Source organism: Giraffa tippelskirchi, chromosome 9 (assembly GCF_054371585.1).
Source record: "Giraffa tippelskirchi isolate mGirTip1 chromosome 9, T2T-mGirTip1v1.2.pri, whole genome shotgun sequence".
Lineage (NCBI taxonomy): Eukaryota > Metazoa > Chordata > Mammalia > Artiodactyla > Giraffidae > Giraffa > Giraffa tippelskirchi.
This window is the reverse complement of record NC_137283.1, coordinates 48,317,472-48,344,008: the sequence shown is the minus strand read 5'-3', so window position 1 is coordinate 48,344,008 and position 26,537 is coordinate 48,317,472. Positions and strand designations below refer to the sequence as shown.

The window sequence follows — 26,537 nt, the reverse complement described above, 5'->3', positions numbered from 1 at the left end:
ACCAAAGTAAGCTGTGATCTAGGGATTATACCAGCTCCAGATTAAGAGGGACAGCCAGTCCCTTCCTGTTTTTCAGGCCTCAGCAGGGAGGCAGTTTAGATGGTTTGAGGTTTTCAAGGATTGCCACCATCCCAATGCCTTTCTCTTTAGTCCACCCAGCCCCCTGGCCTTCCCAGCCAAAGCTGAGTCACCTGTCCTTGATTCACAGCTTTCCCTTAACCCACTCCCTTCAGGCCAGGGGAAAAGACAGAGCTATTTCCTTGTGACACAGAGGGAAACTGAGGTACGCTAGGGCTTGGCTGTGGTGGTGCTGTGAGTCAGTAGGAAGAGAATCTTGGAGTCCTGACTCCCAATCCAGGGCAGGAAAGGGTGGAGGGCTGTCTTCTGAGGGCATTCTCCCCAATACCAGGGAGGGGGACAGACATGACACAGAGACATTCAGCTTGGCTAGGAACAGCAGAGGCCATGGATTAATCGGATCAGAGCCAGTGGCTGAGAAGCAAGGGACAGCTGTTTGGCGAACAGTGCCCCCTCCAGCTCACCCCCCAGGTCAAGGCCTTCCCCAACTTACTGCTGGTTATGCCTGGGCGGGTGGGCCTTAACACCCACCACCCACCTCTGAGCACTAAGGCCTTGGGTAAGAAGCAGGCAAGGATGGGATTAGGAGCCCTCAGCCAGGAACTCCAGGACCACCCTGAAACCCTTTCCGCCAAGGCACCAAGTCCCAGACCCCACTTTCCATGGGCAGCCACAGCTGTCTCCTACTCTTCAGAAATAAGGAAGTGGGGGTGGGGGCATGGCCAGGGAGATACAGGTAAGGACCAACAGGAGCCAAGCCTTGCTCCACTCCCGTCCTCACCCTACCCACAGTCTCTTTCGATTATCTGCAGTGAGGACAGAACTGATGCAGAGTCCCTGTCCTCACCCTATCCTGCCTCTGCTTGGGAAGGGTGAGGCCGGCAGAAAAGACACCTTGTGCCTAAGTGATGTCCGAAAGTCCCCCACTCAAAGCACCCTTCGCTGAGGTTAAGCATGACTCCGTTGCCATTCCTCTTGGCTGGAAAGCCCCTTCTGGCTCAAGGGAAGTGAGGGCAGAGCACTTCAGGGGTTAAGGGGGCACTCGGAGACCTTAGAGAGAATCTGTTCTGGACGAAAAGTATTCTCCCAACAAGACTCCACTGAGCCCCTTCCGGAGCAGCTGCTGTCCTACCTAAGGGCTTCCCCTTTGCTCCAGGCCGGCGGAGGGCCCCCGCCTCTCCCCAGACCGGCCCCTCCTCCGCGGGCCGCCCAGGATTGGAGGGCCGGGGGCGGGCCGGGGGCGGGGCTGGGCGCCCTTCATCCCGCGCCGCTGAGCTCCGCCGTGGGCAGAGCGGACAGCACCGACTCGAGCGGAGCACCGCGCGTCCCCTCCCGCGAGGCCAGGTACCGCTGGGGGCGTCGACCCCCGCCTAGGGGCACCGGGCGGGCGGAGCCCTACTGTCCACTTTCGCGTCCGGATCTGGACTCCGGGCTGGCCTCACCCGCCCTGGCTCCGGGCAGGCGCTCCAGCCTCCGGGAAACCAAAGCCCGGAGAGCTGCAGGCTCTGGGGACCCGCCAGCTCCCAGCTTGAGCTGGTGTCCCGGGAGGGGCACCTCGTCGTCCCGGGGCCTCTCGCAGGGCCGGCGGGATAGCAGGAGGTCGGCGGTACCAGAAGCCAGGGTCACGGGACGCCTTGTTAGAAGCTGGGGTGGCGCGCCGTGGGCTTGCCGAGGCACGGCCCACTGGGACGGGCTCGAGAGGGTCCCGGAGGGGGGCCTAAGAGGGCCCGGGAGCAGGCCCTGGAGCAATGCCCCGTCAGGCTCCTTGACAAGCAAATCGGCCCGGCTGGCAAGCCAGGCGTCAGGGTATATTTATCCTGCGGCCTTAGGCAGGGGCTTGAGGGCAGATCCGGCTAGGCTTCCTGAGGGGCTACGGGACACACGTTGGTCCCAGAGCCCGTGCCATTTGCAGCCAGGCCAGCGGGCACGACAGGCACTGGGCGAGTGTGGCTCCCCGGACTGAAGGCGGGGCTGCATCTGAGCTCCTCCCCGCCACGCGCACTGGGACCGAGGTGTGAGAGCTGGCAGCCCGCGCTGGGGCGGAGGGGAAGGACTGGGACTAGGTTCACAGGAGCCCGCCCCCGCCCGACTGGCCCGTTTGATTGGCCACAGCAAGTGCGTGCGTTTGTTTACACCCGGTGGAGGGGCCAGGGGCGGGGCTTATGGGAAGTCACGCTCTCCACCCGCTGCCCCACCCCCACCTCAGTCACCTGAGCCTTGAGCCCAGGTATATGCTCTGGGACAGGTCTGAGGGGGACTACGTGAAAGGTCCTCGCACCGTGGGGGACACCTCGACCCAGGCCCATCCTTCCTTCAGCCTGCCAGTCCTGTCCTTCCTTGCACGACTGCCTTGGGCCTCTGTGCTGGCCCTGAAAGAAGCCCTTGGTCTTTAATGCACAGTCTGGCATGAGGGCTCACTTCCTTCTGGAAAGGAAGCAAATCCCTCAGAGGTTCTCAGTCTGGAGCATAGAAAGCTGGCGGGATCCAAGGACAGGTCCATTTTGAGAGGGGGAGGTTCTGCACAATCATGGAAGGCTTCCTATAGGAAGCGCCAACCGTGGGAGAAATCAGGGGTGGATGAGGCCAGACCTGGCACATCTCCAAGAGGCCTGGAATACCTGTAATCAGGAAGAAGGATCTCTGGCTCCCTGAGGTTGAGCTGTATGTCTCAGAACTTTATTAGGCCTGGGCTCCTAGAGCCCCTGTCCTCACTGGCTTCTCAATCCACCTTTGGTTCAGTACTGGTTCTTTGGGGCCATGTTGCAAACACCTCCCATGAGGCTACAAGTGGCAAGATCTTGAGAGTTGGTTGCTCCTGTCCTAGTGCCTGCTCCCTAGCAAGTAGCCTTGGTTGTTGTTGTTTAGTTGCTAAGTCGTGTCTGACTCTTTTGCAACCCCATGGACTGTAGCCTGCCAGGCTCCTCCGTCCATGGGATTTCCCAGGCAAGAATATTGGAGTGGGTTGCCATTTCCTTCTCCAGGGGATCTTCCTGACCCTGGGATTGAACCTGCATCTCCTGCGTTGGCAGGCAGATTGTTTACCACTGAGCCACCAGGGAAACCCAAATAGCCTTGAAGCCCTGGAGAGATGGAGAAATTGAAGTGCAATAAGACAGACTGGGTGGTTTATGGTGCTTGGGTAGGGGCAAGGAAGGTTTTTTGAGCTGAACTGAGTACACCCTGAAAGTCTGGGCTGGGTAGGGGGCAAGCACTCAGTTTGAGGTGGGAACCGTTTTAGAAGAATTGTTGGCTGCAAGAGAGGTACAGTTGTGGCATCTGTGCACACAGAAAGCTGGGGTGGATTTGCAGCCTGTACCCTACTAGGAGAGGGGCGCTGCAGGGGGATATTCTCAGGCAGACATGGCTGGGGAGCCAGACGCCACCTGGAGCAGGTGAAATGGGCTGGAGGCTTGCCAAAGACTTTGAACCCATTTCGTTCATTTCATATTTACTGAGTACCTACTGTGTGCCCCCTGCGCAGTCAGTCAGGTGGGTGGAGGGCTGGACTTTGACTCTGGATAAGAAGACTGATGCAGGGTGGGGGCTCTTTTAGAGAACCAGGCGGGGCTACTGGGGGCCAAAGGGAAGGATCAGCTGCTGGGCAGGAGGGGCTTTCCGGCCTGCGGCCTGGGGTGGCTTGGATTTGAATTTCCGCTCTGTGGGCCACGTCCTGTACACAGCCTCTCAGCCAGCACGTCTACACACGTGCGTGGCCACTGAGGATGGGGTCATTCCAACTGACAGTTCTCTCTTGTAGCTTTCCTATTGTGCGGGTACACAAGCTGTGGGTGCTGGACTCGGGGGCTCTGAGCTTTCTAGCTCATCCTGGCCTGTGGCCCCATCCTCTGAATGTCTCCACATGGCTAATGAGGGTATAACCTGCCCTCATAAGAATCCAGAAATGCTGTGGCGTCCCACTGGACCTGCTGCCCCTCACCTGAGCCTCTGGCTCCCTCCACTTCTTGCTCCTTCTGGGGCACTCTGTCTGGTAATGCTGGCTCTCTGTCTCTTTCTACATCTGGCTATATCTAACTGATTGGCTATCTCTGTCGATCCATCTCTCACCTATCTGGTTGTCTATCTGTCTCCCTGTCTGAATGTCTACACACCTATCTCTCTGTGTATTTTTCTCTTTTTGTGTCCCTCTGGGTGTGTGTGTGTGCATGCGTGCGTGTGTTAGTCGCTCAGTCATGTCTGACTGTTGTGACCCCATGGACGGTAGCCCACCAGGCTCTTCTGTCCATGGAATTCTCCAGGCAAGAATACTGGAGTGGGTAGCCATCCCCTTCTCCAGGGGATCTTCCTGACCCAGGGATTGAACCCAGGTCTCCTGCATTGCAGGCAGATTCTCTGCCGTCTGAGCCACCAGGGACACCCCTGTGTCCCTCTGGATCCATCTGTGTGTCTTATCTCCCAGCGCTTCTGTCTGTCTCTTGGTCTGGATCTGTTTGCATGAGCACAGATATTATGTGTGTGTGTGTTTTCTCTCTCTCTCTTCCCTTCCTCCAACTCTCCCTGCTTCTTCCTGACATTGGATGGCGACTCTCCTCCAGGCTGATTTTGTCTTTTGCTCCCCCTCCCCCACCCCCTGCATCGGGGTCTCCAATGAGTCCTGAGCTGCCCCAGGCCCCAGCTCCAGCTTTCTTTGGGGCGAGAAATCCGGCTGTCCAAATATTTGGCTGCCTCCAGGGGATTCCGGGTCAGCAGAGGATGGGCTGGCTGCCTCGGGGTCTCCCCTGCCCCTGGGGGGGGCCACAGGCACGTGATGTCCTGTCCTTTGCCTCAGCTGAGCCTTGGGATGCACGTCCTTCTCAGCAGGCTGGCAGTGGGGGGAGGGGGGCTGCTGCTGGCCGTGGCCGAGTCTTGAGCCAAGAGATTCTGACCACAGCTTCCACCGGGTTGGGGGGCAACCTGAGCAAGGAGGGTTCAGAGTTAGGCAAGAGGGGAGGCCTAGGTGTCTGGGGATAGGCCCAACGCTAAGCATCTGTTAGGTGTTTAGAAAGTGTACCCTGTCACAGGAAAGTCCACCTTCCGGCCCCAGTGGGGGCCCTCAGATCCTCCTGGATGGTTCCGGATACCCAGAACACGGAAGCACGGGGCCAGGGAGCTAGGGGATGAGGGTTGGTGTGGCCAGCACATGGCTGTTCTGCACCACTTGCCTTCCCCTGGATGTGGCCCCTCCTGTCTGCCACCCCCTTAGTACCAGCCGAGGGTTAGCCACACACTGGTCACTTACTCAGTGTTGTTGACAATGAGGGAGTAGTGGATAGAAGACTGGATCCGCTGAGGTCAAAACCTGGAGTTGTGGGTCTCGAGGAGGGGCAAAGTACCTGATTTTTTTAAGCATCCTCTCCTGTTCTAAACATCCTCCCACACGCCCTGTCCCTAGACCCCTGACCTCAGCAGTCAGCTTTGCACCAATCGCCGTGGCTGTGTCTTGAGAGCATACAGTCCACACGTATCCAGCAAACCCAGTTTCCCTGTTGACTGATGTCTGGTCCGGGAGGTTGTTTTCCTTCTGAAGCCTGGAGAAGCAGGTGAACGGCAGGGGCACTAGGCTGGGAGGGCCATCTTCTCTCAGCCAATGAGGGAAGTTGTAAGGACCCATGAGCTAGAACTGCAGGCAGCCATCACCCCTAAGCCCCCAGGGATGAGCACAGTGGAGCCTTAAGCCAGGCCTGCTGCCTCTGCCCTGAGATCTGAGCTGAGGTGGGGGCTGTCCAGGCATAAGGAACCCGAGGGCCATGGCAGCCATGGGTTGGGTTCAGTGCCTCCACCAGCGCATGCGGCCACAGGACCGAGGGAAGAAGGACAGTGCGGATTCTCCCTGTAGCTAAGCCACCACGGCAGATCCACTCGTGTCCCTGAACGTGGGGGAGGAAAACCGGGCTCAGAGCCCTGGTGACTCCCAGAACCTGGATGAGGGCAGAGAGACATGCTTCCCGTAGCAGCTGACGCAAGCAGTGGCCCCACGGTGGCCTGGATTCCTGGATCTTGAAATCTTTAATTAGCCAAACTCAACGCCTGCCGAGGAGGTGTGCCTGACAAATTCTCACCCTGTGATGTCTGCGTGGGCGGACGTTACCTGCTGTGCGATCTCAGTGGCTTCTGGTCCCCCTCCACCTCGGCCCTTATCTCCCAACAGAGCAAACAGGCCCCAGGGCAGTGGCCTGGACCATCGATTTACTGCTTGAACTCATGCTACACCCATGACGGCTGCCGCTCCGATGTTCCGCTCTGATGATCCGCTCAAGGTCGCTGTGATCTCCCCACCCAAGAGCCTGACCCCTCTCTGGGGGCCTGTGGTCTGCTCTAGGGGCAAAGTCCTCTGGGAGGCGCCTCACTCTTGTCCCCACCTTTGGTCAAGCCTCACAGAACCCCCGGAGGACAGGAGGACACTGAGGCCCTGAGTGGGGAATACTTTGTCCATGATCCCACCGTGAGGCGGGGCCAGGTCAGGCCTCAGACCCAGAGTGTCCGCCCTGGGCTTTCCTTACAGTGGGTCAGAACCTCCTGGCTTCTTTCCTCAGGCAGGGCTAACCCCTGAGGCTACCCAGATGTCTGATGCAAAGAGGCCTGGGGACGCGGCAGGCCTGAGAGATGGGAACAGTCAAAAATGGGCTGCCAGGGAATGGTTGGGGGTCCACATGTCAGGCCAGTGCTAATCTCCACCCTGCCGCCACCTCCAGCCCTTAGTCCTGCTTTAACTGAAGTCCAGGCTCCTTGACCTCAACTTCAAGGCCCTGTCAGGCTTGTCTATGGCCACAGAACCTTCATACTATCCTCACAGCCTGCCTCAGGGCCTTTGCCCTTCCGTGCTGTGCACGCTGCTTGAGCTGCTCTTTCCTGTTTCCACACCTTGGGGGCTCCTGCTGGCATTTCAGAACTGCCTCCCTCACCTCTTCCTCCAGGAAGCCTTCCTTGATGCCTCCCTCTCTCTTTCCTTTTTTGAGTCACAGCACTATGTGGCTCCGTTACAGCAGGAGCCATCGGGTAGGGGATGGGGGGTGGGGAGTTTGTCCCTTCCAGACTGGAAGCCACTTGAGGAAGGGTATTCTGTGTCCTCTCTGGGATCTCAGGCCAGCCTGTGACTCAGCACTGACTGATCATGAGTACTAGGCAGGACCTGAAGGTCTAGGCCTCAGGTCCTGCCGAGGGGATGGGGAACCTGAATCGAGGGCCTCAGGCACCTTGGCCATGACCGAGCCAGGCACTGTGGTCTCCCTGGAGGCAGTACTTGGCTGCTAGGGAAGAATATTAAGGCAGAGAAGAGTGCTTTGTCCAGTCTGCCGACTCAGCACACCCTGAGGGCCTGTCCCAGCCTGCCCAGGGCAGGAGGCCCGGCAAGGGTAACCCCAGCTGAGAGCCGGGGGGCACTCTGGAGTGACTCTGGAGTGACTCTGGAGATCAGGTGCGGGTATCCTTGGAGGGGTGCTCTCAGTGAGGCTCAGGGCAGGGCATGAAGAAGACAGGCTGACCTGGGGGACTCTGGTCCAGGGGAAGAAGGCATGAGAAGAGATGCTCAAATTGTTATGGTCCTATGTGGACAGGCTGGAGGAGAGAAAGGTACAGGTGCCAGCATCAGAGGAAGGAGAGGCAGGGTAAGTGGTCCAAGGGTGCCAGATACGGGGTCTTCAGGACCGAGGTACCTAGGACCGGAACTCTGCTTTGGGGCTGCATGAGGCAATCACAAAGAGGTCCCTTGGTCAATTCCATGTGGTTGCTGCCCTGAGGACACCAGGGCCTGCAGCCTGAGGCTTGAGTCCTGAGCTTAGCCTCCCCTCCCCACCCTAGCCCTGAATGCTGAGTCTGAGACCTCTGGTGCTCTAGCTTTAAAAGCGCACTTGACACCATCAGGATCTGGGGGATTTGGGGCAGGATGCCGGGTTCCCAAGCAGAGGGACTAGTCAAGACTAGGTTCTGGCTGACCTGCCTGGCAGTGCTACAGCCTCCCTGGTCTCTACCCTGGCCTTCTGTCTGGCCTTCAGGATGTCCTTAGAGATGCTGGGGGCACTACGCCCAGGTACCTTCTAGACATGGGGTAGTTGGCTCCCAGCCACAGTGATGGGGGAGGGGCCAGCGAGTTGTCTGGGCAACAGGCAGAGTTGGGCACGGGGAGGAGGGGATCGCTTTGAGGTCCAGCAGAGCACAGGGAAGGGAAGACTGATCCAGTGGTCCAGGCCCATCTACAGCTGGCCAACGCCCTGAGTTCCTGACCTGGGGCTCCAGGAGGTGGGGAGTCTGCACTAAGGGTGGGGGCTTCCCCAGCAGGGGAGGAGAGGCTCAAAAGAGAACATGGCCCTGAGGCCAGGGCTGTGTGGAGGGTGAGGTCTGTGTGGCCCAGAAAACTGGGCTCTGGGGGCTCCCATTTCCTGGAAGGCCACGAAGGCACTTTGCAGCCGAACAGGCAAGGCCCAGGTGTCCAGCCACCCAGCACCGCCTCAGGCCCCCTGACTCCGGGGGGGGGGGGGGTAGTCTCTGCGCCTGCCGTTCCCAGCGCCAGCTCTCAGCCCACAGAGGGCCTTTTGTTCTAGCTGCCAGCAAAGCCCGCCGGGCGGCTGGGAACAGGGCCCACAGCCCTCGCCCTGTCCCGAGGCCTCCAGCCGTCGGGCAGTGCCATTCTAGGTTGGCTAGGAGGCCCCTGGCACACAGGGCACAGGAAACCATCTCCCTCTATTAATGTCAGAGAGGGGGAGTCAGTCCAGGGCCCACCCCTAGAGAGGGGTCTGGAGGCCTGGGACTCAGCACCCTCGGGTTGTGGCAAGTCAAGTCATGCAACTGACCCTTACTTCAGAGATGGTAAAAGCAAGGCCCCCAAAAGACTTGCCTGGGCCTCTACGTCTATGTGGTGGGGGGGGGAGGGGGAAAGCTCTAGGTACTGGCCGAGGTGTCCCCTCAGGATGGCCTGGAGGGCTCAGGGATCCAAGCTCTGCCCCTCAGTGGCAGCTTCCAGGGACGCAGCAGGCAGACGCGAGCAGATATGTCCTCAGTGAACTGGGAGGTGTGCTAGAGCGCAGACTTCCCGTGGGAGTCTGGGCCGCGAGCCCAAGGAGCGGGGATAACCAGAAGGACTGTCTGCTTTGTAGACGTCTGACTGCGTCAGCATACAAGCCGGTGTTCCTGTGGTGGTGGTCCTGGAGCCATGGAGGCACCTCTGCAGACGGAGATGGTGGAGTTGGTACCCAACGGCAAGCACTTGGAGGGTCTCCTCCCAGTCGCCACCCCCACAGCCGGCGGCCAGAGGTGAGTGCAGGACCCTGTCATGGCATACAGCAGGGTAGGGTTGGGGGGTGGGGCAAGAGGCTAGAGCTGAGCTGCGTGCCCTGGCCTGTGCCTGCAGGGTTGAGGACCCTGGACGGAGCTGTGTTGAGGGCGAAGGCTTCCTACCAAAAAGCCCCAGCAAGGAGCCGCACTTCACCGACGTGAGCAGGGGCTGCAGTCGGGAGCTCAGGGGCATGGGAGCAGTACTGAGGCGCACTGGGAGGCCGAGGGACAGTGCAGGAGGGAACGTTGGCTTGCCCTCCGCACCTCACTGACTCACCCCACCCTCCTGTCTCACTCTGGTGCCCACAGTTCGAGGGGAAAACATCGTTCGGGATGTCGGTGTTCAACCTCAGCAATGCCATCATGGGCAGCGGCATCCTGGGGCTCGCCTATGCCATGGCCAACACGGGCATCATCCTTTTCCTGTGAGTGTCTTAGCAAACTTTCTAAAGACAGGAGCCCCAAACAGGCCTCCAACCCTGACCTCCCAGGACCTGCCAGTTTCCTATCCCAAGACCCAGGCTGCAGTGGGTGGGCACTTACATTCGCCCCAAACCACAGCTGGGGAAAAAAAAAAAAAAAAACAGCCCTGGACAGACAAATATACCTCATTTCCTGGTAAGGCTGCTGAAATGACGACATGGGGCCAGCCGAACAGGCCTGAGTCTGTCCTACCACATTTAACACGTGATGGATGAATCCAGTGGCCAGGCCGTATGTGGATACACGTGTCCTTACCTGGGAGCTCTGCCCTGCAGCCTAAATGGAAAACATGTCTTTTCCGAGATCTCAACGGGAGGTGGTGCTCAGAGGGTCTCTTCTGAGTCCTGACCACCCTGGGTCAACCTGGGTGGTGTTTGCCACCCCTGGGGCCTGTGAAATTTGCATCCACATATGCTGGGGGTCCAGACACCTGGGTTGTGGACCCCGCACACCCAGCCCCTCCCCAGAGCTCACCACCCCCTGCCTGCCAGGGGATCCCCAGTGGCCGCTTTTCATCCGCCTTCCCCAGGTTCCTGTTGACGGCCGTCGCCTTGCTGTCCAGCTACTCCATTCATCTGCTACTCAAGTCCTCAGGGATCGTGGGTGAGCCCCAAATTTGGCCTGTAGCAGGGAGGAGTGGGCTGGGGAGAGCTCTTCTGACTGTCCTGGTTCCCTGCCCCCACAGGCATCCGTGCCTATGAGCAGCTGGGCTACCGTGCCTTTGGGACCCCAGGAAAGCTGGCGGCCGCCCTGGCCATCACGCTGCAGAACATCGGAGGTGAGGCTGATGGACAGGCCGGCAGTGGGCGGTGGGCAGGCTGAAGGCTGGCTGTTTGGCTGACCTGCCCTTCTCCCCACAGCCATGTCCAGCTACCTGTACATCATCAAGTCCGAGCTGCCCCTTGTCATACAGACCTTCCTGAATCTGGAGGATCAGACCTCGTGAGCCCCAGGGTGGGGCGGGGCTGGGTGAGGGTGGGAGGCTCTGGGTTACCCCTCCCTGCCCACCACTAGCGGAGCTCAGGCTGGACTAGTGGGAGAGAGCAGCAGGGTGGAGGTGGAGGGCAGAGAGCTGCTGGAAGAGCTAACATTCAGTGCACACGCGTTTATGAAGCACCTCGGGGCACCTTCCCAGGAGGGCCGTGTGGGGCTGGGAGGTGGGGTGAGGCTGAGCAAGCTGGCCCCGCCTAGCCCTGGACCCAGCCCATGAGCACCAAGGACCTGAGAACCTCGGGCTTAGCTCTAAGCTCCTGCTATTCCTGACCATGGCTTGGGTGTTAGCTTCCCCCCACCTCGCCCCAACCAAGAAATTAAGCCCACAGTGTCCCAGTTGCCTATCATCAGTTTAGCCAGTACTGATGGATGGCATAGCCATGTTTTGTGGGTAAGAGCACAGAAGATAGCCAGGCCCTGCCCTTGGAAACGCAGCCCCAGCAGGCAGAGGGGCTGTGTGGCTGTGAGCAGCTCTAGGTGGACACAAACAGCCAGGATTCGGTCCCCAGGCCCTGGGGGCCTCTCCTGCGGAGTTGGCCTTTGGACTTGCCCTGGAAGGAGGGTCTCTTTGCTCATCCCTATGCCCACTGTCTATTGAGGGGGTGGGCCGGGTGATGTAGGATGAAGTCCTGGGGGCACCACAAGGAGCTCAGGTGGTTGGCAAGTCCCTGAGAACCCCATGGAAAATGCCTCACCACCCCCCCAGACCCAGGTTTTTTTCATCCCACCCCCTTCGGGCTACTTTCTGGGCAGGCTGGACCTAGATCTGTGCATCCTGGGAAAAACAGCCACAGTGACTGTGATCATAATGGTGCATGTGTTAGTCCTCACCCTGCCCCAGAGAATGCTGGGAGTGGGCCCATTTTGCAGATGGGGAAAGGGAGACTCGGCGGTGGGGACCAGTATTCTTCAGAGGTCGCTGCGTGCCATCACTCAGTGGTACCTTGGGTGACCCTGACTGAGGACAAGCCAGCCCCGCCACCCGAGGCTGAGTGACTGTAACCTTGGCTCCCCACTTCCGCCCCTGCAGGGACTGGTACATGAATGGAAACTACCTGGTGATCCTGGTCTCTGTCGTCGTCATTCTGCCCCTAGCCCTGATGCGGCAGCTCGGTGAGTGTGGTGGAGCCAGGGCCTGGGGCCAGGGGCAGGCATGGGAGGACCCCTCCAACTCACACCCCCCTCCCCCACTTCGCAGGCTACCTGGGCTACTCCAGCGGCTTCTCCCTCAGCTGCATGATGTTCTTCCTAATTGCAGTGAGTCACCCTCCACTGGGTTCAGGGAGGGGGCAGGTCTTTCTGGGCAGCCTGGGTCAGGAGGGCAGCTCCACGTGTCCTGATCTGCATGTGGCTTCACAGTGACTTCCCAAGACCCCTACCTGGCCCTGATGCCCTCATCCTTCCCCCGCCGCCTAGGTCATCTACAAAAAGTTCCACGTGCCCTGCCCGCTGTCCCCCAATGTAGCCAACATGACAGGCAACGTCAGCCTCGCGGAGATTGACAAAGACAAGGCAGGGCTGCAGGCCGAGACAGAGGCCGGGACGTTCTGCACCCCGAGTTACTTCATGCTCAACACTCAGGTTGCAGTAGGCCAGGGGAGGGGCAGCGGGCCTGGGGAGAGTGAGGGAGCGGTGAGCGGGGCGGCCTGTCCTGACACCGAATCCGTGTTTCCTCAGACGGCATACACCATCCCCATCATGGCTTTTGCCTTCGTCTGCCACCCTGAGGTGCTGCCCATCTACACGGAGCTCAAGGAGTAGGTATCCATGTATGGGAGGAGAGGCGGTCCTTCTCCCTGGAGTGAATGGAAGTGGTCCTAAGCAGGAAGGAATGTCAGGAGCCAAGTCATTTTATCCAAGGTCTCTATGGCTGCCAGAGGGGCGACCAGGGGGTGAGAAGGAGGCTCCCCAAGCTACCAGATGGTGAGGGTGTGTTGCCAGAGAAAGACCCCAGGACACCCGGGGGTTTCCCAGCTTGGCACCAATCCCCTCCCCTGCTGCCCCATAGCCCCTCCAAGAGGAAGATGCAGCGGATCTCCAACCTGTCCATCGCCGTCATGTATGTCATGTACTTCCTGGCTGCCCTCTTCGGCTACCTCACCTTCTACGGTATGGCTGGACCGTGGGGGGCAGAGGCAGAGGCCAGGCTGGGGGGCAAGGGGCTGGCCAGCGGCCACGGCACCCTGCATACTATAGGCGCTCATTAGGTCTGTGATGCCTGTCTGTGCCCTGCGGCTGTGGAGGTGAGTCTGCTGCCACTCCCCACAGTGTCAGGGTCAACCCAGGCTCAGAGCCCAGCCCCCTCCCCGGACCTCCTGCTGACCACCCTCCCTGCCTGCCACAGACGGGGTAGAGTCAGAGCTGCTGCACACCTACAATAAGGTGGACCCGTTTGATGTGCTGATCCTGTGCGTCCGCGTGGCTGTGCTGACGGCAGTCACACTCACAGTGCCCATCGTTCTGTTTCCTGTGAGCCAACGTGCACGTGGCCCAAGCCCATGGCGGGCGGTAGGGGGGGGACTGAGGCGGTTGACAGATTGATGACTCTCCCCGCCCTGCTTCCCAGGTACGCCGCGCCCTCCAGCAAATGCTGTTTCCCGACCGCGAGTTCAGCTGGCTGCGGCACGTGCTCATTGCCGTTGGCCTGCTCACGTGTATCAACCTGCTGGTCATCTTCGCCCCCAACATCCTGGGCATCTTCGGGGTCATCGGTAAGGGGTCTGGCCCTCCTTTGAATGGAGGCAGGGTGCTGCCCCAGGAAAATTCCTCTCTGCAAACCCTGGCAGATTCCTGAGCTCATACCTTACATTTAAGGGATGGCCACTGCCATGTGCACAGCTTGGCCTCCCATCTGAGATTTGTTCTCAAGGGTCTCTTAATCCATTTTGAGGGCTCAGAACCACCGGGTCAGTTACCCTTGCTGGAGGTGTTGGAGGATGGGGTGGAGCCCAGGGGTCAAGGGGCCTCCACAAACGATCTCATCGGGCCTTGACCCCACCCCACATATGAGGAAGTGTACAGTGATTAAGGGAGAGCCATATAGCTATTAAGCGGAGAGCCTTGATTCAGCCCCAGGGTCATGAGACTATAGATTTGGGCTTCTGTCCAACTGTCCCAGTCGGAGCTCTGAGCGGGAAGATCAAACAATTCTGACATCTCTGGGGTGACTCAACTCAGGAGACTGACTCTTCAACTCTGCAAGGACCAACACACTGACCTGGGGACTGAGTAGATTTATATCATAGACAGGACTCTTGGTTCTATATGTCTGAAATCTGACTCAAAATGAATTAAGCATAAAGTAATGCATGGGCTCAGTTGATTGAAATGCCTTCAGGAATAGCTGTATCCAGTAGCCCAATATCCTCAAAGCTTTGTCTCCATCTCTTGGCCTGTCTTTTTGCTATCTTTCACTGACAGATTCTTCAGATACCAAAAGCCCTAGCCTTCTATCTTGGTGGATGGAGAATAAGGGGAGGGGCTGATGGACTTTCCAGAATCAAGCAGAGTTCTCAAGTGGAGTTTCAAGATGAGACTCCCTCATCAAGGAATGTTTGATCTCATTAAAGTGTCCGACCTTGAACTTTAGCCAGTCGGTAGAGGTGAACCAACAGGCGTGATCTTCAGTCGCTCCGTTGTATCTGACTCTCGGCAACCCCATGGACTGCAGCACGCCAGGCCGCCCTGCCCTTCCCTGTCCCCCAGAGTTTGCTCACGCTCATGTCCACCGAGTCAGTGATGCCATCCAACCATCTCATCCTCTGTGAGGAGCCAACAGTAGCCATGTCTTTGCAGGTGCCACGTCTGCCCCGTGCCTCATCTTCATCTTCCCAGCCATTTTCTACTTTCGCATCATGCCCACTGAGAAGGAACCTGCAAGGTCTACCCCCAAAATCCTGGTGCGAAGGCCCTGGAGGTTGGTGGGCTGGTATGAGGCTGAGGGGGTCTGCCCTGACCTCAGGCCTGACCCTGACTTCTGATCCCACAGGCCCTTTGTTTCGCTGCACTTGGCATCTTGCTGATGACCATGAGCCTGAGCTTCATCATTATGGACTGGGTCTCGGGCACCAATCGGCACGGAGGAAGCCACTAGGATGACCCCTGCATCTCCTTCTGTCTCCTCGTCCTTGTCCTCCTGCCCAGACTCCTCTGTCCCTGCTCCCATCTAGTGGCCAGTCGGTGGGGGGAGGAGAAAGTCACGCTGAGCACTGGCATCTGGCCCTGCCCGGTTTGTTAGCGCCAGGACCAAGGCCCTCGGGCCACTACCCCACTGAGCTCCTGGACTTCAGGGGCTTCCCGAGCTGGGAGCAGGGCGGGACTGTATCCCTGTTCCCTTCCTGTTGCCTCAGATCCCACCCAAGCCCCTTATCCTCTTTGCACAGGTGCATAGGCCCATCGGCTGCCCCCTCAGGTCCCACAACCTGTAGAGGGAGCACAGAGCTGAATCAGCCTGCAGTCACCCCCAACCTTGCTGCTGGACCATGGTCTGCACCCTGGGGCCTCATCTCCTTCAGCCTGCTTGCCTTTCCTCCTTCTGTCCCCGAGGCCTCTTTCAGGCACTGGGGCTCAGGCCCTTGGATAATCTAGTCCTCTTTGCCCATCACCCCCACCAGGAGCAGACACTCCCCTGCCCCCCAACGCCCCCCACCGGCCTCACCCTATACCTGAGGCCAGAACTTGGTTTTCAATTGAGGTGGGCGTGGGCACCCCCAAGGGACCTCTTCCCTGGCCCTTTGCCAGTCCTGGGGAGGCTGGGACTCCCCCCCACCCGAAGCCCAGGCCACAGTTCACATTCCACTGCTGGGAGAAGAAAGAGGCTGGGGCCCAGAGCGTCTCTGCCCCTGGGAGCCAAAGACCCTAGGGGCCAGTCTGGGGCAGGGGTGGAGAAGTTGGCAGCCCCCTTTTATAAATATTATACATAAGACCAGCTGTGCTTTATATTCTTGATCTCCAGGGTGCCTGGGTTCCTGGAAGGTGGGGTGGGAGCCGGGACACGGATGCTGATGGAAGCCCACCCTGCCTGTTTCCTTGGGATGAGTGTGGGACAGGGTGAGTCCCCTACCCCACCCCATCCCCTGCCTCCCAAACCAAGCAGCGGCGTGCTGAGACCCAGCGCTGGGCCTGGGCCAGGCTTAGCACAGACCTGCTTTCTCACGGGGTGAGGTGGGGAGGAATTAATGAGGCCCCAGGAAATGGGACAGAGAGAGGCCTCCGGATGGAGGCAACGTGAGGCGCATCCTCAGCAGCTTCAAGGAGGGTCTGAGCTGGGGGCAGCTGAGCCCTGCAGAAGCCCCGCAGAAGGGCCCCCTACCCTCCCTGGCTGCCATGTCAACCCTCTGTCAATGGCTTCCGTCTGGGGACAAAAGTCCTGGGATCCTGGGCCCTGTCTGGATCTTTAATTATCTTTTTATTAGTAAAACCTGCTGTGACTAAAGGTGGGTTAGTGAGTGCCTGTATGTGGGGCCTGAATTCTGAGAGGGGGAGTCCAAGGCAGGGCAAGAGTTTCAGGGATGCAGAGTGGCCCCAGGTGGCCCAGCCTGGAACAGGGGGCTGGCTGGGAAGCTGCCCATTGCCTGGGGCAGGCCTGAATCAGCTGGGACCCAGCAGGATGGAGCTGCCCAGGCTTTGGCATCAAACCCTCATTAGGAAAGACCCCGTACCCAGCTAGGCGGCCGGGGAAAGGGGCAGCAGGAAAAATCCAGTTTGAACTGGCAAGGCAGCTGCCAGCCTGAGAAACCCCTGAAGAAAGAACTTCCTCAAGTCGGTGGCTGCTCGGCCCATGGCAGTGCCAGCTGATCAGAGGGGGGCTTCCTGAGTCTGGTTCTCATCAGTCCCGGGCGCCTGACTCCAGCCTGGGGACTCACCCAGGAGCCCTATGGCCCCAGGAAAGAGCTGGACACTGGCCTAGAGGTGGCCACGGCCCAGAGTGCCCCCGGTGAGCAAGGCTACCCTCTGCATGGGAATGTCTGGCTTCTTCCTCGTCAGCTGGGGCCATGGCCCTGCCCGAGACCCTGGGCTCCTGGGGAGTAGGAGGCAATAAAGGCCAGGGTCCATCCTGCTGACAGACCCTGGGAGTCTTGTCTCATACTCCTTCCATCCAAAGAAGGTTGCAGGCCAGAGCAGCCACAGGACCACCTGGAATCCCTTAAGATCCCCAGGTCTGGATTCAGGCCTCTCAGATCAGTAGCTCCACCCAGCCCTCCCACCCACTACCCTCCCACCCACACCCACATATACACATATGGGGTGGAAAAGGACTCTGGCCCATTGGAGGCATCTCTGCCTGCCCAGCAAGGTCTCCTCCAGACTGATGGGTGGGTAGTGGCTCCAGGGGGAAAGGGGCAGGCAATGTGGCCACTACACTATGTCCAAAAGTCGGGTGCCCACAAGACGGTTTGCAAATGAGGACCTCTTTAGCCCTGGCTGTCAAGTTCTAAGCCATTCAGCCTCTGTGAGGATGGGTCTGCCAGCTGTTGGTCATCACTAAGCACTTTTATGTTTGGAAGAATTTCTCAGGACATTTTTCTTCTTTCTTGCTTTTTAAGATTGCTCTGAAAAAAAAATTTTTTTAATCTGAAATGTTAACAAATTAGCAGGAATTCCCTGGTGGCCCAGTGGTTAGGACTCCGTGCTCTCACTGCCGAGGACCTGGGTTCAATTCGTGGTCCTTGGTCAGGGAACTAAGATCCCACAAGCCATGAAGCACGGCCAGAAAAAATTAGAGCAGCACAAAAGTTGTCTATATTTCTTTCCACCGCTTTCCTTATGACTGCTTGCAGCAGAAAAACAAGATGATATAGACCAGGAAAAAGGGCCAAAGCATGGGCCTTGGTCTCCCTGACCAGCAGCTGCCCCTGCCTGCACCCTTCTTGCCTGTGTGCACATGCACAGATTTGCCTAGCAACTGAAAAAGAATCCACTGTTTATTCATTCGACAAGTATTTATTAATATTTCCTATGTGCCAGGCACTCTTCCAGCACCTGTACATATAGCAATGAACAGAGTGAAGATCCCTGCCTTCCTTGAACTTATATTCTAGGTAGGGGATTAGATTCAGACCAGAAACATGAAACATAATCAGTTAAGTTATATCATTTGTTAAAAGATGGTCAGTAGTATAGGGACTAAAGATGGCGTGGTAAGGGCAATGAAGAACAAGGGTTGGGGAACTTCCCTGGCAGTCCAGTGGTTAAGATTCCACACTCCCAGCTCAGGGGACACAGGTTCAATCCCTGGTCAGGGAACTAGGATGGTGCATATTATGCAATGTGGCCAAATAAAATTTTAAAAAATGGTTAGGAGATGGATCAGGTGGGCCTCACTGAGAAAGGGACGTTTGATCAGAGCTTGGAGAGAGAGGAAGCCATGCAGATGTCTGCAGGGAACATTCCAGCTAGGAGGATCAGCCAGTGCAAAGCCCTGAGGCAGAATGTGCCTGGCATGGGAGAGGGGCAGCCAGGAAGCCATAGAGACTAACGCTAAGTGAGGTGAAGGGGGGCAGAAGAGACGAGTGGTGGGTAAGGAGGGGATGTTGTGGGACCTTGTCAGCCACCATAAGACTTTGGATTTTTCTCTGGAAAAGGTGAGAACCAAGGCCAGGTCCTGAACAGAGGAGGGGGCAGGATCTGACTCAGTAGCAGCTCTAAGTTTTAAATGGATTATTCTGGCTGCTGCATTGAGACTAGACTCTGGGGTGAGGGACAGGGAGCCAAAAGTATGACAGTGACACAAAGGCCATTACAGATGTTCCAGGCAGGCATGGCAGGTGTCTCAGCACAGGTAGGGGCACAGTTAGGGTGAGAAGCTGGGCATGTCCTGAAGGTAGAGGTGGCAGTGTTCCCTAATGGCTTGGGTACGTGTGTACGAGGGGAAAGACAGAGACAAGTCCAGGGTGACTCCAAGCTTCCTCTGTATGTGCTGAGGGAGGATAGAAGAACAGGAGCCTTGGGAGGGAGATCAGTTTTGCCCATGAAAAGTTTAAAACACTGACTGGACACCAAAGTAAAAATGCCATTTTTGTGCGAGGTGTGTGACTCAAGTTCAGCAGAGTGACCAGTACTGGAGCTTTGGATTTGGGAGGCAAAGAGACTGGATTGGTACTTAGAGCCAGGGTCCTAGATGTGATGGGGACAGTTTGGGTTTGGAAGGAGGAGGGGAGTGGTAGGGACTGAGCCCTCGAACATTTCTCTGTTGGGAGGTGGGAGAGATGAGGTGAAACCTGCAAAGAAGCTGGTGGGAGCCACCAGGATATGGGAGGAAACCCAGGAGAGTGCGGGCTCCTGGGAGACAGGCAAGCACCAGCTGCTCAAGGAGGTGAGGGTGGAGAACAGACCAGTGGATCCAGCAATGTGCAGGTCACTAAGGACCTTGACCAGGGATTTATTTGTGGAGGGAAAGGCAAGCCTGTCTGGAAAGGGTAGAGTAAGGAGAGGTAGGATCTTCAAATAATAATTGTAGACAATTTGTGTGAACTGAGAGGAGCAGGGCTGACAGAGATGTTTAAGAAAGACTGGGAAGAAGCAGCAGTTATTGAGGTAAGAGATGGGAAGAAGCTGGCAGTGTGGTGGGTTGGAGGTAACTGAAGGACTTCTGGGCCAGAGCCCTGGAAGACAGCACATGGAGATCGGACAGTGGCATCAGGGGGCACGCAGCGTGGCCAAGCCAAGCGCTGCTAGCAAGGAGCATCCTGGGTCCAAGATGGAGCCACGGACCTCAAGGAACAAATACATGTGCTTAGTCGCTCAGTCGTGTCTGACTTTTGCGACCACCAGGCTTTTGTAGCCCACCAGGCTCCTCTGTCTATGGAATTTTCCAGGCAAGAATACTGGAGAATGTTTGCCATTTCCTACTCCAGGGGATCTTCCCCAACCTAGGTATGGAACCCGTGTCTCTTGCATCTCTTGCATTGGCAGGCGGATTCTTTACCACTGGGCCGCCTGGGAAGCCCCCACAAGGAGCATATGGAGGGACCCAGAAGACTCAGTCAGGTCTCAGCCTTGACTTCCTTTAAAGTCATCCAGTAACCGACTAACTTTCAAACATCGTTGCTGTTGCTCAGTCGCTCAGGCCTGTATGACTCTTTGTGACCCCATGGACTGCAGCCCGCCAGGCTCCCCTGTCCATGGGATTCTCCAGGCAAGAAAACTGGAGTGGGTTGCCATTTTTTTTTTTTTTTAATCGTGGAACAGTAATAATAGACTGCATGCTACTTAGAAAACGTAGCCCTGGGAAATATCGGAAAGAACAGAACTGCTTTCAAAACCATACTAGGCTGCAAACCTGCCCCGCCACGCGCCGCCGGACCTGGGACTGGATTAAGTTTAACCCCCACACGCATCCACTCCCGACCCAGCATGTCCATACAAGGCAGCCTCTGCTGCCCCCTGGCGGTCAACGGCCAGAGTCTGGGCTGTGTGGTGACTCAGCCCATACATTACAGAACCTGGCGGTGGGGACGCTCAGCTGCAGCTGTGCAGGGGGACCTGAGGCTCCAAGGCTGTCCAAGAAAAAATCCTGGCTGGCGCATGGGAAGGGCGCAAGCAAGAAGGCTTCGGGCCAGGCAGGAGGGTGAGGTCGCCAAGGGAGGGGTGGGGGCTTCATTCATTCAACACTGGGCATCTTGGGCAAGTGAGTAGCTGCCACTCTCACGCTTGGCCAGGTCCTTAGGCAACCAGGCCTTGCCCTTTCCCCATGAGTTGCCTGACCTTGGAGGGGTTCCTGGCGCGGAGGAAGGAACTGGAGTCCCAGACTCACCCTTAACCATGCCTTCTGAGAGCCCCACCAAGCATCACCCAGCTCCTCTCCTTATCCTGTCCACATCTCTCCTTGGGTCAAGCTCATTAAGGCACCCGGAGCCTCCAGAGGGCAGCGGGCCCCCGGCTTAGTTTACAGTATGGGCACTGAGCCACCCCAGCCGCGGGAAGCAGGGACGTGCCCACCGGGATAATCAACCAAAATCAGCGTCTAATCTCTGCTCTGAATTTGGGGAATGGAGGCTAGAGAGCATTCTAGAACGCAGGGGATGAAGATGCCGGGACCAGAAGAAGCAGGGCACACGTGTCGTGGCACATTCTGTGGATGGGCGGCTAAGGCTGGAGGAAGGCGGGGAGGGCTGGGGTCAGAGCTAGGTGAGGGCCTTGCGGCGCCACGGACGGCTCTGAGCGAGAGAACGCCGAACGGCTGCTGCCCTATGGAGGGAGACCCTTGCTGGCCGCCGAGTGGGCAGATCGGAGGAGGCAGGGGTTCAGGGCTGGAGTCAGAACGAAACTGGAAGGCAGGACTGATGCTGGCGCGAGCGGCAGTCTGGAGAAGAGGAGAGGACCGCTGGGAGGTAGGGGCCCTAGGCCCCCCTCGGCTCCCGCGTTGCGCTAAAGACCCGCTAGAGGGCGCCGCTGTCCCGCGAAGCCGTGCTCGGTCTCTGGCACCGCCCAAACCCCGCACTCCCGCCTCAAGAAGCCCCGGAAGGGGCGGGGCGGCGCGCTCCGGGGCCGCTTCCGGCTTCAGCTAGTCCGGGAGGCGGGGGGAGGGGGTGGTGTGCGCAGAGACTCAGGGGGGTTTGGGTTCCGAAACTTGGGGAAGGTTGTCAATAAGAGGGAGAGGGAAGGGTGCGAGGAAGCCGTGGTGGGCCGAGGGCAGGCAGTGTTGCGGGGTCCTAGGGTCGGGGTGGGGAACAGAGTGTCAGGAGGCCAAAGCGGAGGGACAGGCTCTGGTTTGCAAGGCTGCACCCTTGGTAGCTCTTGGACCCCACACCTAAGCCTCCAGCCTTTTCCCTTGTGAAATACAATCCTGGAGCTCCTGGGAGGTTTGGCGCTGCCCAAGACTTGAGGGCAGGGCAAGGAAGGCTTTCCAGCAGTGGAGAAACGGGAAGGGAACTCCAGCAGTGGAGTAAAAAGGTGCTCAGAGTTGGGGAAGCAGCTAGAGGGGGCTGGGGAACCCTTTCAACAGATTTTCTTTGAATGTTGGAGCAGTGTCCATTTGGAGAAGAGGCCAGGCCTGTGGAGAGGAATAAAAGGGGACTAGTCAGCCCAAACCTGCTGGTGGAAACTAGCTCAGCCCAGTTATATGTGCCCTGCCCCCAACACATCCCCAGCTACCCTCTCCTAGAGGATGTGGGACAACCCTGTCTCTATAGGCTTCACTCCATCACCCTCATCTCCTGCACCACATGGTGGCCACCCCATGCCTTCTTTCCTACCTTCTCTCTTGTCCACAGCAGCCAGAACGAATTTTATTTTTGAAAATAATTTTATTTGTTTTTGTCTGTGCTGGGTCTTCCTTGCTGCATGGGCTTTCTCTAGTTGCAGTTTGCCAGCTTCTCAATGAGGTGGCTTCTCTTGTTTAAGAGCACAGGCTCAGTAGTCATGGCTCATGGGCTTAGTTGTCCCGTGGCATGTGGGATCTAAACCGAGGGTCAAACCTGTGTCCTCTGCATTGGCAGGCAGATTCTTTACCACTGAACCACCAGGAGAGCCCCCCATGGGAAACTTTAAAATAGCAGATCAGGTCACCCATTCTCAAAAATCCTCCAATAGTTTTTGGGGTTTTTGGTTTATTTTTTAGGCTCGCACTGCTTGTGGGATCTTAGTTCCCTGACCAGGAATTGAACCTCGGCCCCAGCAGTGAAAGTACTACGTCCTAACCACTGGACAACCAGGGAATTCCCTAAAAACCTCTAATTGTTTTCATCACATTTGGAATGAAATTTGAACGTCTTCCTGCCCTGTGGCTCTGATAACCTGACTTGTCCTTACTCTCTGCTGGCACTAGCCCACAGCTGGGCCTGTGATTGCCCAGAGCATCTCAGAAGTTTTTCTCCCAACAGCCTATAGCCATCCCCAGCAGGCTCATTCCTCTAACTCTGTCTAGCTGGCTTCAGTGGCAGCATTTGCTCCCTGCAGTGCTGCAGAGCAATGTCCCATGCTTCCAGGGCCCAGTGACCAGCATCTCTCCCAGAAGAGGTCCCATTCCTCTTCCCCCTCTACTGCTGGTCACCATCTACAAGAAGCTCCTGAACCCTGGTGGCTCGGCCTTGGAGGCACCTCATGGGCTGCTTGCTGTTGCGTCACCTTCATTAGGGCTGTTTTTGATCCTTCATTAAATTAAATTCCAGGAAGCAGTGCTAATGAAGGCCCTAACGAGTCACAGGAGAAGCTTCCAGCCCCAGCCTTTGGACAGCATGACAGGGAAGGCAAGGCAACAAGGTGAGCAGAGGAGTGGCTCCTGGGGATAAAGCTGATTATCATTTCCCAAGCTCTCTTAAGGATCCTGGGTTTCCCAGGGGTGGTGGCCCTTAGAGGCTGTGCAGGTGTCCGAAACAGGGGCAAGTTGGACAAGAGCTCTTTAAGGACATGGAGGGGGTCTCAACTCAGTCCTGGATCTCCTGGACAGTTCTCCCCCAGTCGTATCAGCAGCACCCTATGAGTGCTAAGATAAGTAGGATTTTCAGGGCCAGACATGAGTCACAGGCTTGGAGATGCTGGGATCTACTGCAGGCTCATATACACTCCTACCTCAGCATCTCTTAGGCACTTGGGAACTCCCTGCTTGCTCTTCACCTCACTGATGCCTCGTGGCTGTACTCCCTCACACCACAGACCCTCTTGCTCTGGCCAGGCTGGCCTTTCGCTTCCAGGAACACCCAGGCCCTTCCCGCCCTGCCCCGATGTCTTTGCTGTCGCTTCTGCCTATCACCCTCTTCTCTTAGCTTGTCACATGCTTGGTCCCTTCTCATCATTCAGAGTTCCCCTCCTTGGGAACAAGTCACTGTTCCTCATACATACACCTCCCAGTGGCTCTCGTGTCACCCCGTTGAGTTCCTCCAAAACCCTGGAGTTCATTTCCCTGTTGATGTGTTTGGCATGTGCTCCTGAAGGGCAGGCTTCCAGCTGCCTCCCTCACCCTCACTCACCCTCAGGTTCTCAGCACACAGTCATTGAACAAATGACTCCTCCTCTGAGAGCCTCCTGCCCCTGTATCAGCTGGAATCCCCTAGCCTATCAAGCAACTTTTTGGCATGGAGTGCTGGGGGCCTGAGTTCTCCAGGCGCTAAAGCCAATTGAAGGAGGGGGATGTCTATGAACGGGGACCCTGAACCCCAAGGCCTGCCAAGCCTGGGGTTGTTTCTCGGGGGGGAGGGAAGAGAAGCCTGGTAATGGAGGTTTGGAAGAAAGGGGCAGAGAGGATGAGGTGGCTGACTCCAATCTCAGAAGTGCTGCTGGGCTCAGAAGCAGGAAAGAGGAAGTGCTGGGGGGGTACCAGGAGGTGGAGCCTGGCTAAGGGTTGCAGGGAGGGAACCAGCCCCGGCCACTGAGATCTACAGGCAGAAGTCACTGAGACTGTTTATCTGTAAAGCTGTGATTTAATGGTACATAGTCTTGCTGGCGACTCCCTGCCATCTGTGACCCATGGAGGTGGGGTGGCCAGAATCCTGGACTCGGCATTCCTGTGGGGTCCTGCCTGTTCCTGGACTCTGGGCGGGGGCAGACACGCCTACCCCGAAACTGCCTTTGGGGAAGTGCTGGCAGCTTCCCCTTCCTGGAGCCCGTGGGCTGGTGTGTCACGGCCCACTAAGGGGGTCTCCATTCCTCACCCTGTTCAGCCTGGTGCATGACAGGAGCTCAAGACAGAAGAGCTGCTCTGTGGCCTGTGGCGAGCCCCAAGGCTGTCCTAGCTCTCCAAGCGAGCCAGTAGCTTTCACTTCATTCCACCTGGGGCACTATCCTCATCTCTGTTGAACGTCATTTCACCATCCCTTACAGTCTAGTTCAGGGAGTGCTGGAGCAACGTGCAGTGCAGAGAGACAAGTCATGGCTCTTCTGGTGCCTAGGAGGCCCTGGCTGGGCAACCATCCTCTGCCCCCAGAACAGTGTCTCATGAAAGGATAAAAGAACTCCTGGGTTGCCAAGTGTGAAGGAAGCAGCATGCCTGTATGTCCCTCACTGGATGACCATGGATGGGTCCTGACCCTTTCTGGGTCTCAGTGATCTCAGCTGCAAAGCCAGATGTTTCTCTAGCTCTGACCCTCGATTTTTCTCCCCACCTCTTCCCAAAACCCCCTTCCCAGTCCCTGTTCCCTCTTCCTTCAGTGATCTCCCTCTAACACTGCCCACACCACCTCCACCAAGAAGGCTTTCCAACCTTCCCAGGTACCTTGAATTTCTCCCCTCTCTCCACAAACAGCTATGGCATGTTTTTTTTTATAGCGACAGCAGGATTAATTGTTAACACTTCTCCCCACTCCAGGGTGGGGGAACCCCTGGAAAGGGTGAGTTAAAGTTTATGTGATTCATTCATTTCATTTAACAAAGATTTACCTACGACCCTCAAAGATTAAGCTGTAAGGGGTCTGGCATCAGAGATCTGGGTGGGTGGGAGAGACTCACCACCAGGCATGGTGGGATCTGTTGGGGGAGGGGAAGCCCCAGGACAATAGGAGTCAGAGATGCCCAGTTTACAGCCGGGGAATGAAAGATAGGGAGGAGGGAAATGGGGGGAGGGATAAAGGAGGACATGCAAGAGGGTGGGGAGAGCAAGGCAAGTCAGATGGCTGGAGTGCCAGGGTGTCACAGACGGAGGGAAATGATGTGGGCCTTGGTCGGGGACAGCCCCTACAGGGCCTGGCAGAAATTACTATTATAGCAAGTCACCCGTACTGAGGGCGTTCCATGTACCATGCACATTCTGAACGTCTACCTACACTTCCTTCCTTAGCCCTGATCTCTGCCAGTACAATGGGTAGCTGTGACAGTTAGGTCCACTTTATTGATAAAAAGACTTGAGACCCAAGGAGTTTCTGGTACTTGTCCAAAGTAATACGCAGCCAGCCAGTTTTCAGACTGCTCCACAGCGAGTCCTTGCTGTCAGCCACCACTGTTGCACCTGTGCCCCTGCACGGTCCAAAGCAATGTGTGTGGGCTTTATCCTCAGGGTACTGGGGAGCCACAGAAGGTTTGCGTGCAAGACAGTGATGTGGCTTCTTTGAGCAGGATTCCCTTGACTGCCATGTAGAAGATGGATTGTAGAGGAAACGGGAGAGCCAGGGAGAGGGCTGGAGGCCTAGAATAAGGGACAATGGGGCCATATTTGAGTGAGAGTTAAGGAGGTAAGGAAGGGAAGAAACTGACAGCATGTCGGGGTGCAGAGAAAGGATCATGGCTCTGGCTGGTCACAAGGCCACAAGGTGGAAAGCCCAGGAATAGGGATTATTGGGGGTACTTGAAATGACTGGGCTTCAGAGCAGTGGTGAACATGGGGCTGGTGATGCAGGAAGAAGCTGGGCTGCAGATGGTCCTGTGGGGTTCTGAGCCCCAGGAGTGGTATGTTACGGGAGGAGTAAACAGAAGCTTCTTCCCAGCAGCCCTGGGGCCCCCATGGAGACAGGGAGGGAATAGCCAGGAGCACTGGATGCAGGGGTCGATGGACTGTAGGAAGAGCACTTGAAAGGAGGGACTAACTGGTACAAATACCACAGGAACTGGCTTGGGGCTAGGGGGCCATGCCTCCCAGTGGCCCTGTCCTGCCTGGCCTCCATTGATTGGGGTCTGTGTCTGCGCACCTCTGGTGAGCCTGGCCTCCGAGGGGCTGACAGGTTCTCCTGTTGCCTGGCAACTGCAAGAGCTGTTGGCTGTTGCTAGGAGCAGGCTGGGGAGGCCTGAGGAGGGAGGATCAGCTCTCAAGTGAGGGGCGGGGCTGTTGGGGGAAGAGGGCCGCCTTGGAGCTG

General features: G+C 57.3%; 1 protein-coding gene and 1 non-coding gene across 4 annotated transcripts; one reads left to right on the top strand and one right to left on the bottom strand.

The window, feature by feature from the left end:
• The first annotated feature begins 1,298 nt into the window (after window positions 1-1,298).
• SLC38A3 (solute carrier family 38 member 3) lies at window positions 1,299-15,745 on the top strand. Of its 3 annotated transcripts, none has more exons than XR_014064324.1 (16): window positions 1,299-1,422; window positions 9,165-9,321; window positions 9,419-9,500; window positions 9,652-9,767; window positions 10,355-10,428; window positions 10,511-10,603; window positions 10,686-10,767; window positions 11,849-11,931; window positions 12,017-12,075; window positions 12,235-12,399; window positions 12,496-12,575; window positions 12,827-12,927; window positions 13,163-13,287; window positions 13,385-13,529; window positions 14,239-14,717; window positions 14,807-15,745. XR_014064324.1 is itself a non-coding variant. In XM_081526152.1 (16 exons), the coding sequence occupies exons 2-16, from the start codon at window positions 9,221-9,223 to the stop codon at window positions 14,909-14,911; spliced, it is 1,515 nt and encodes a 504-aa protein (XP_081382278.1). In that variant the 5' UTR covers window positions 1,315-1,422; window positions 9,165-9,220; the 3' UTR covers window positions 14,912-15,745. The 3 variants fall into 3 exon arrangements, 2 of the variants coding, with proteins under 2 accessions (XP_081382278.1, XP_081382279.1); XM_081526152.1 differs by having other exon boundaries at window positions 1,315-1,422; window positions 14,614-14,717; XM_081526153.1 differs by lacking the exon at window positions 9,419-9,500 and having other exon boundaries at window positions 1,368-1,422; window positions 14,614-14,717.
• Window positions 15,746-22,403: 6,658 nt separating this feature from the next.
• Window positions 22,404-22,475, bottom strand: TRNAE-UUC (transfer RNA glutamic acid (anticodon UUC)). Its single transcript has one exon. It is a non-coding gene; the product is annotated as a tRNA-Glu (tRNA).
• Window positions 22,476-26,537: the final 4,062 nt, after the last annotated feature.

Bases quoted from the DNA above. Each gene is read 5' to 3' on its own strand.
- SLC38A3 (XM_081526152.1), top strand. From the start codon at position 9,221: ATGGAGGCACCTCTGCAGACGGAGATGGTGGAGTTGGTACCCAACGGC. The intron at 9,501-9,651 runs GTGAGCAGGGGC...TGGTGCCCACAG, and splicing joins AGGAGCCGCACTTCACCGAC to TTCGAGGGGAAAACATCGTT. The intron at 11,932-12,016 runs GTGAGTGTGGTG...CCCACTTCGCAG, and splicing joins AGCCCTGATGCGGCAGCTCG to GCTACCTGGGCTACTCCAGC.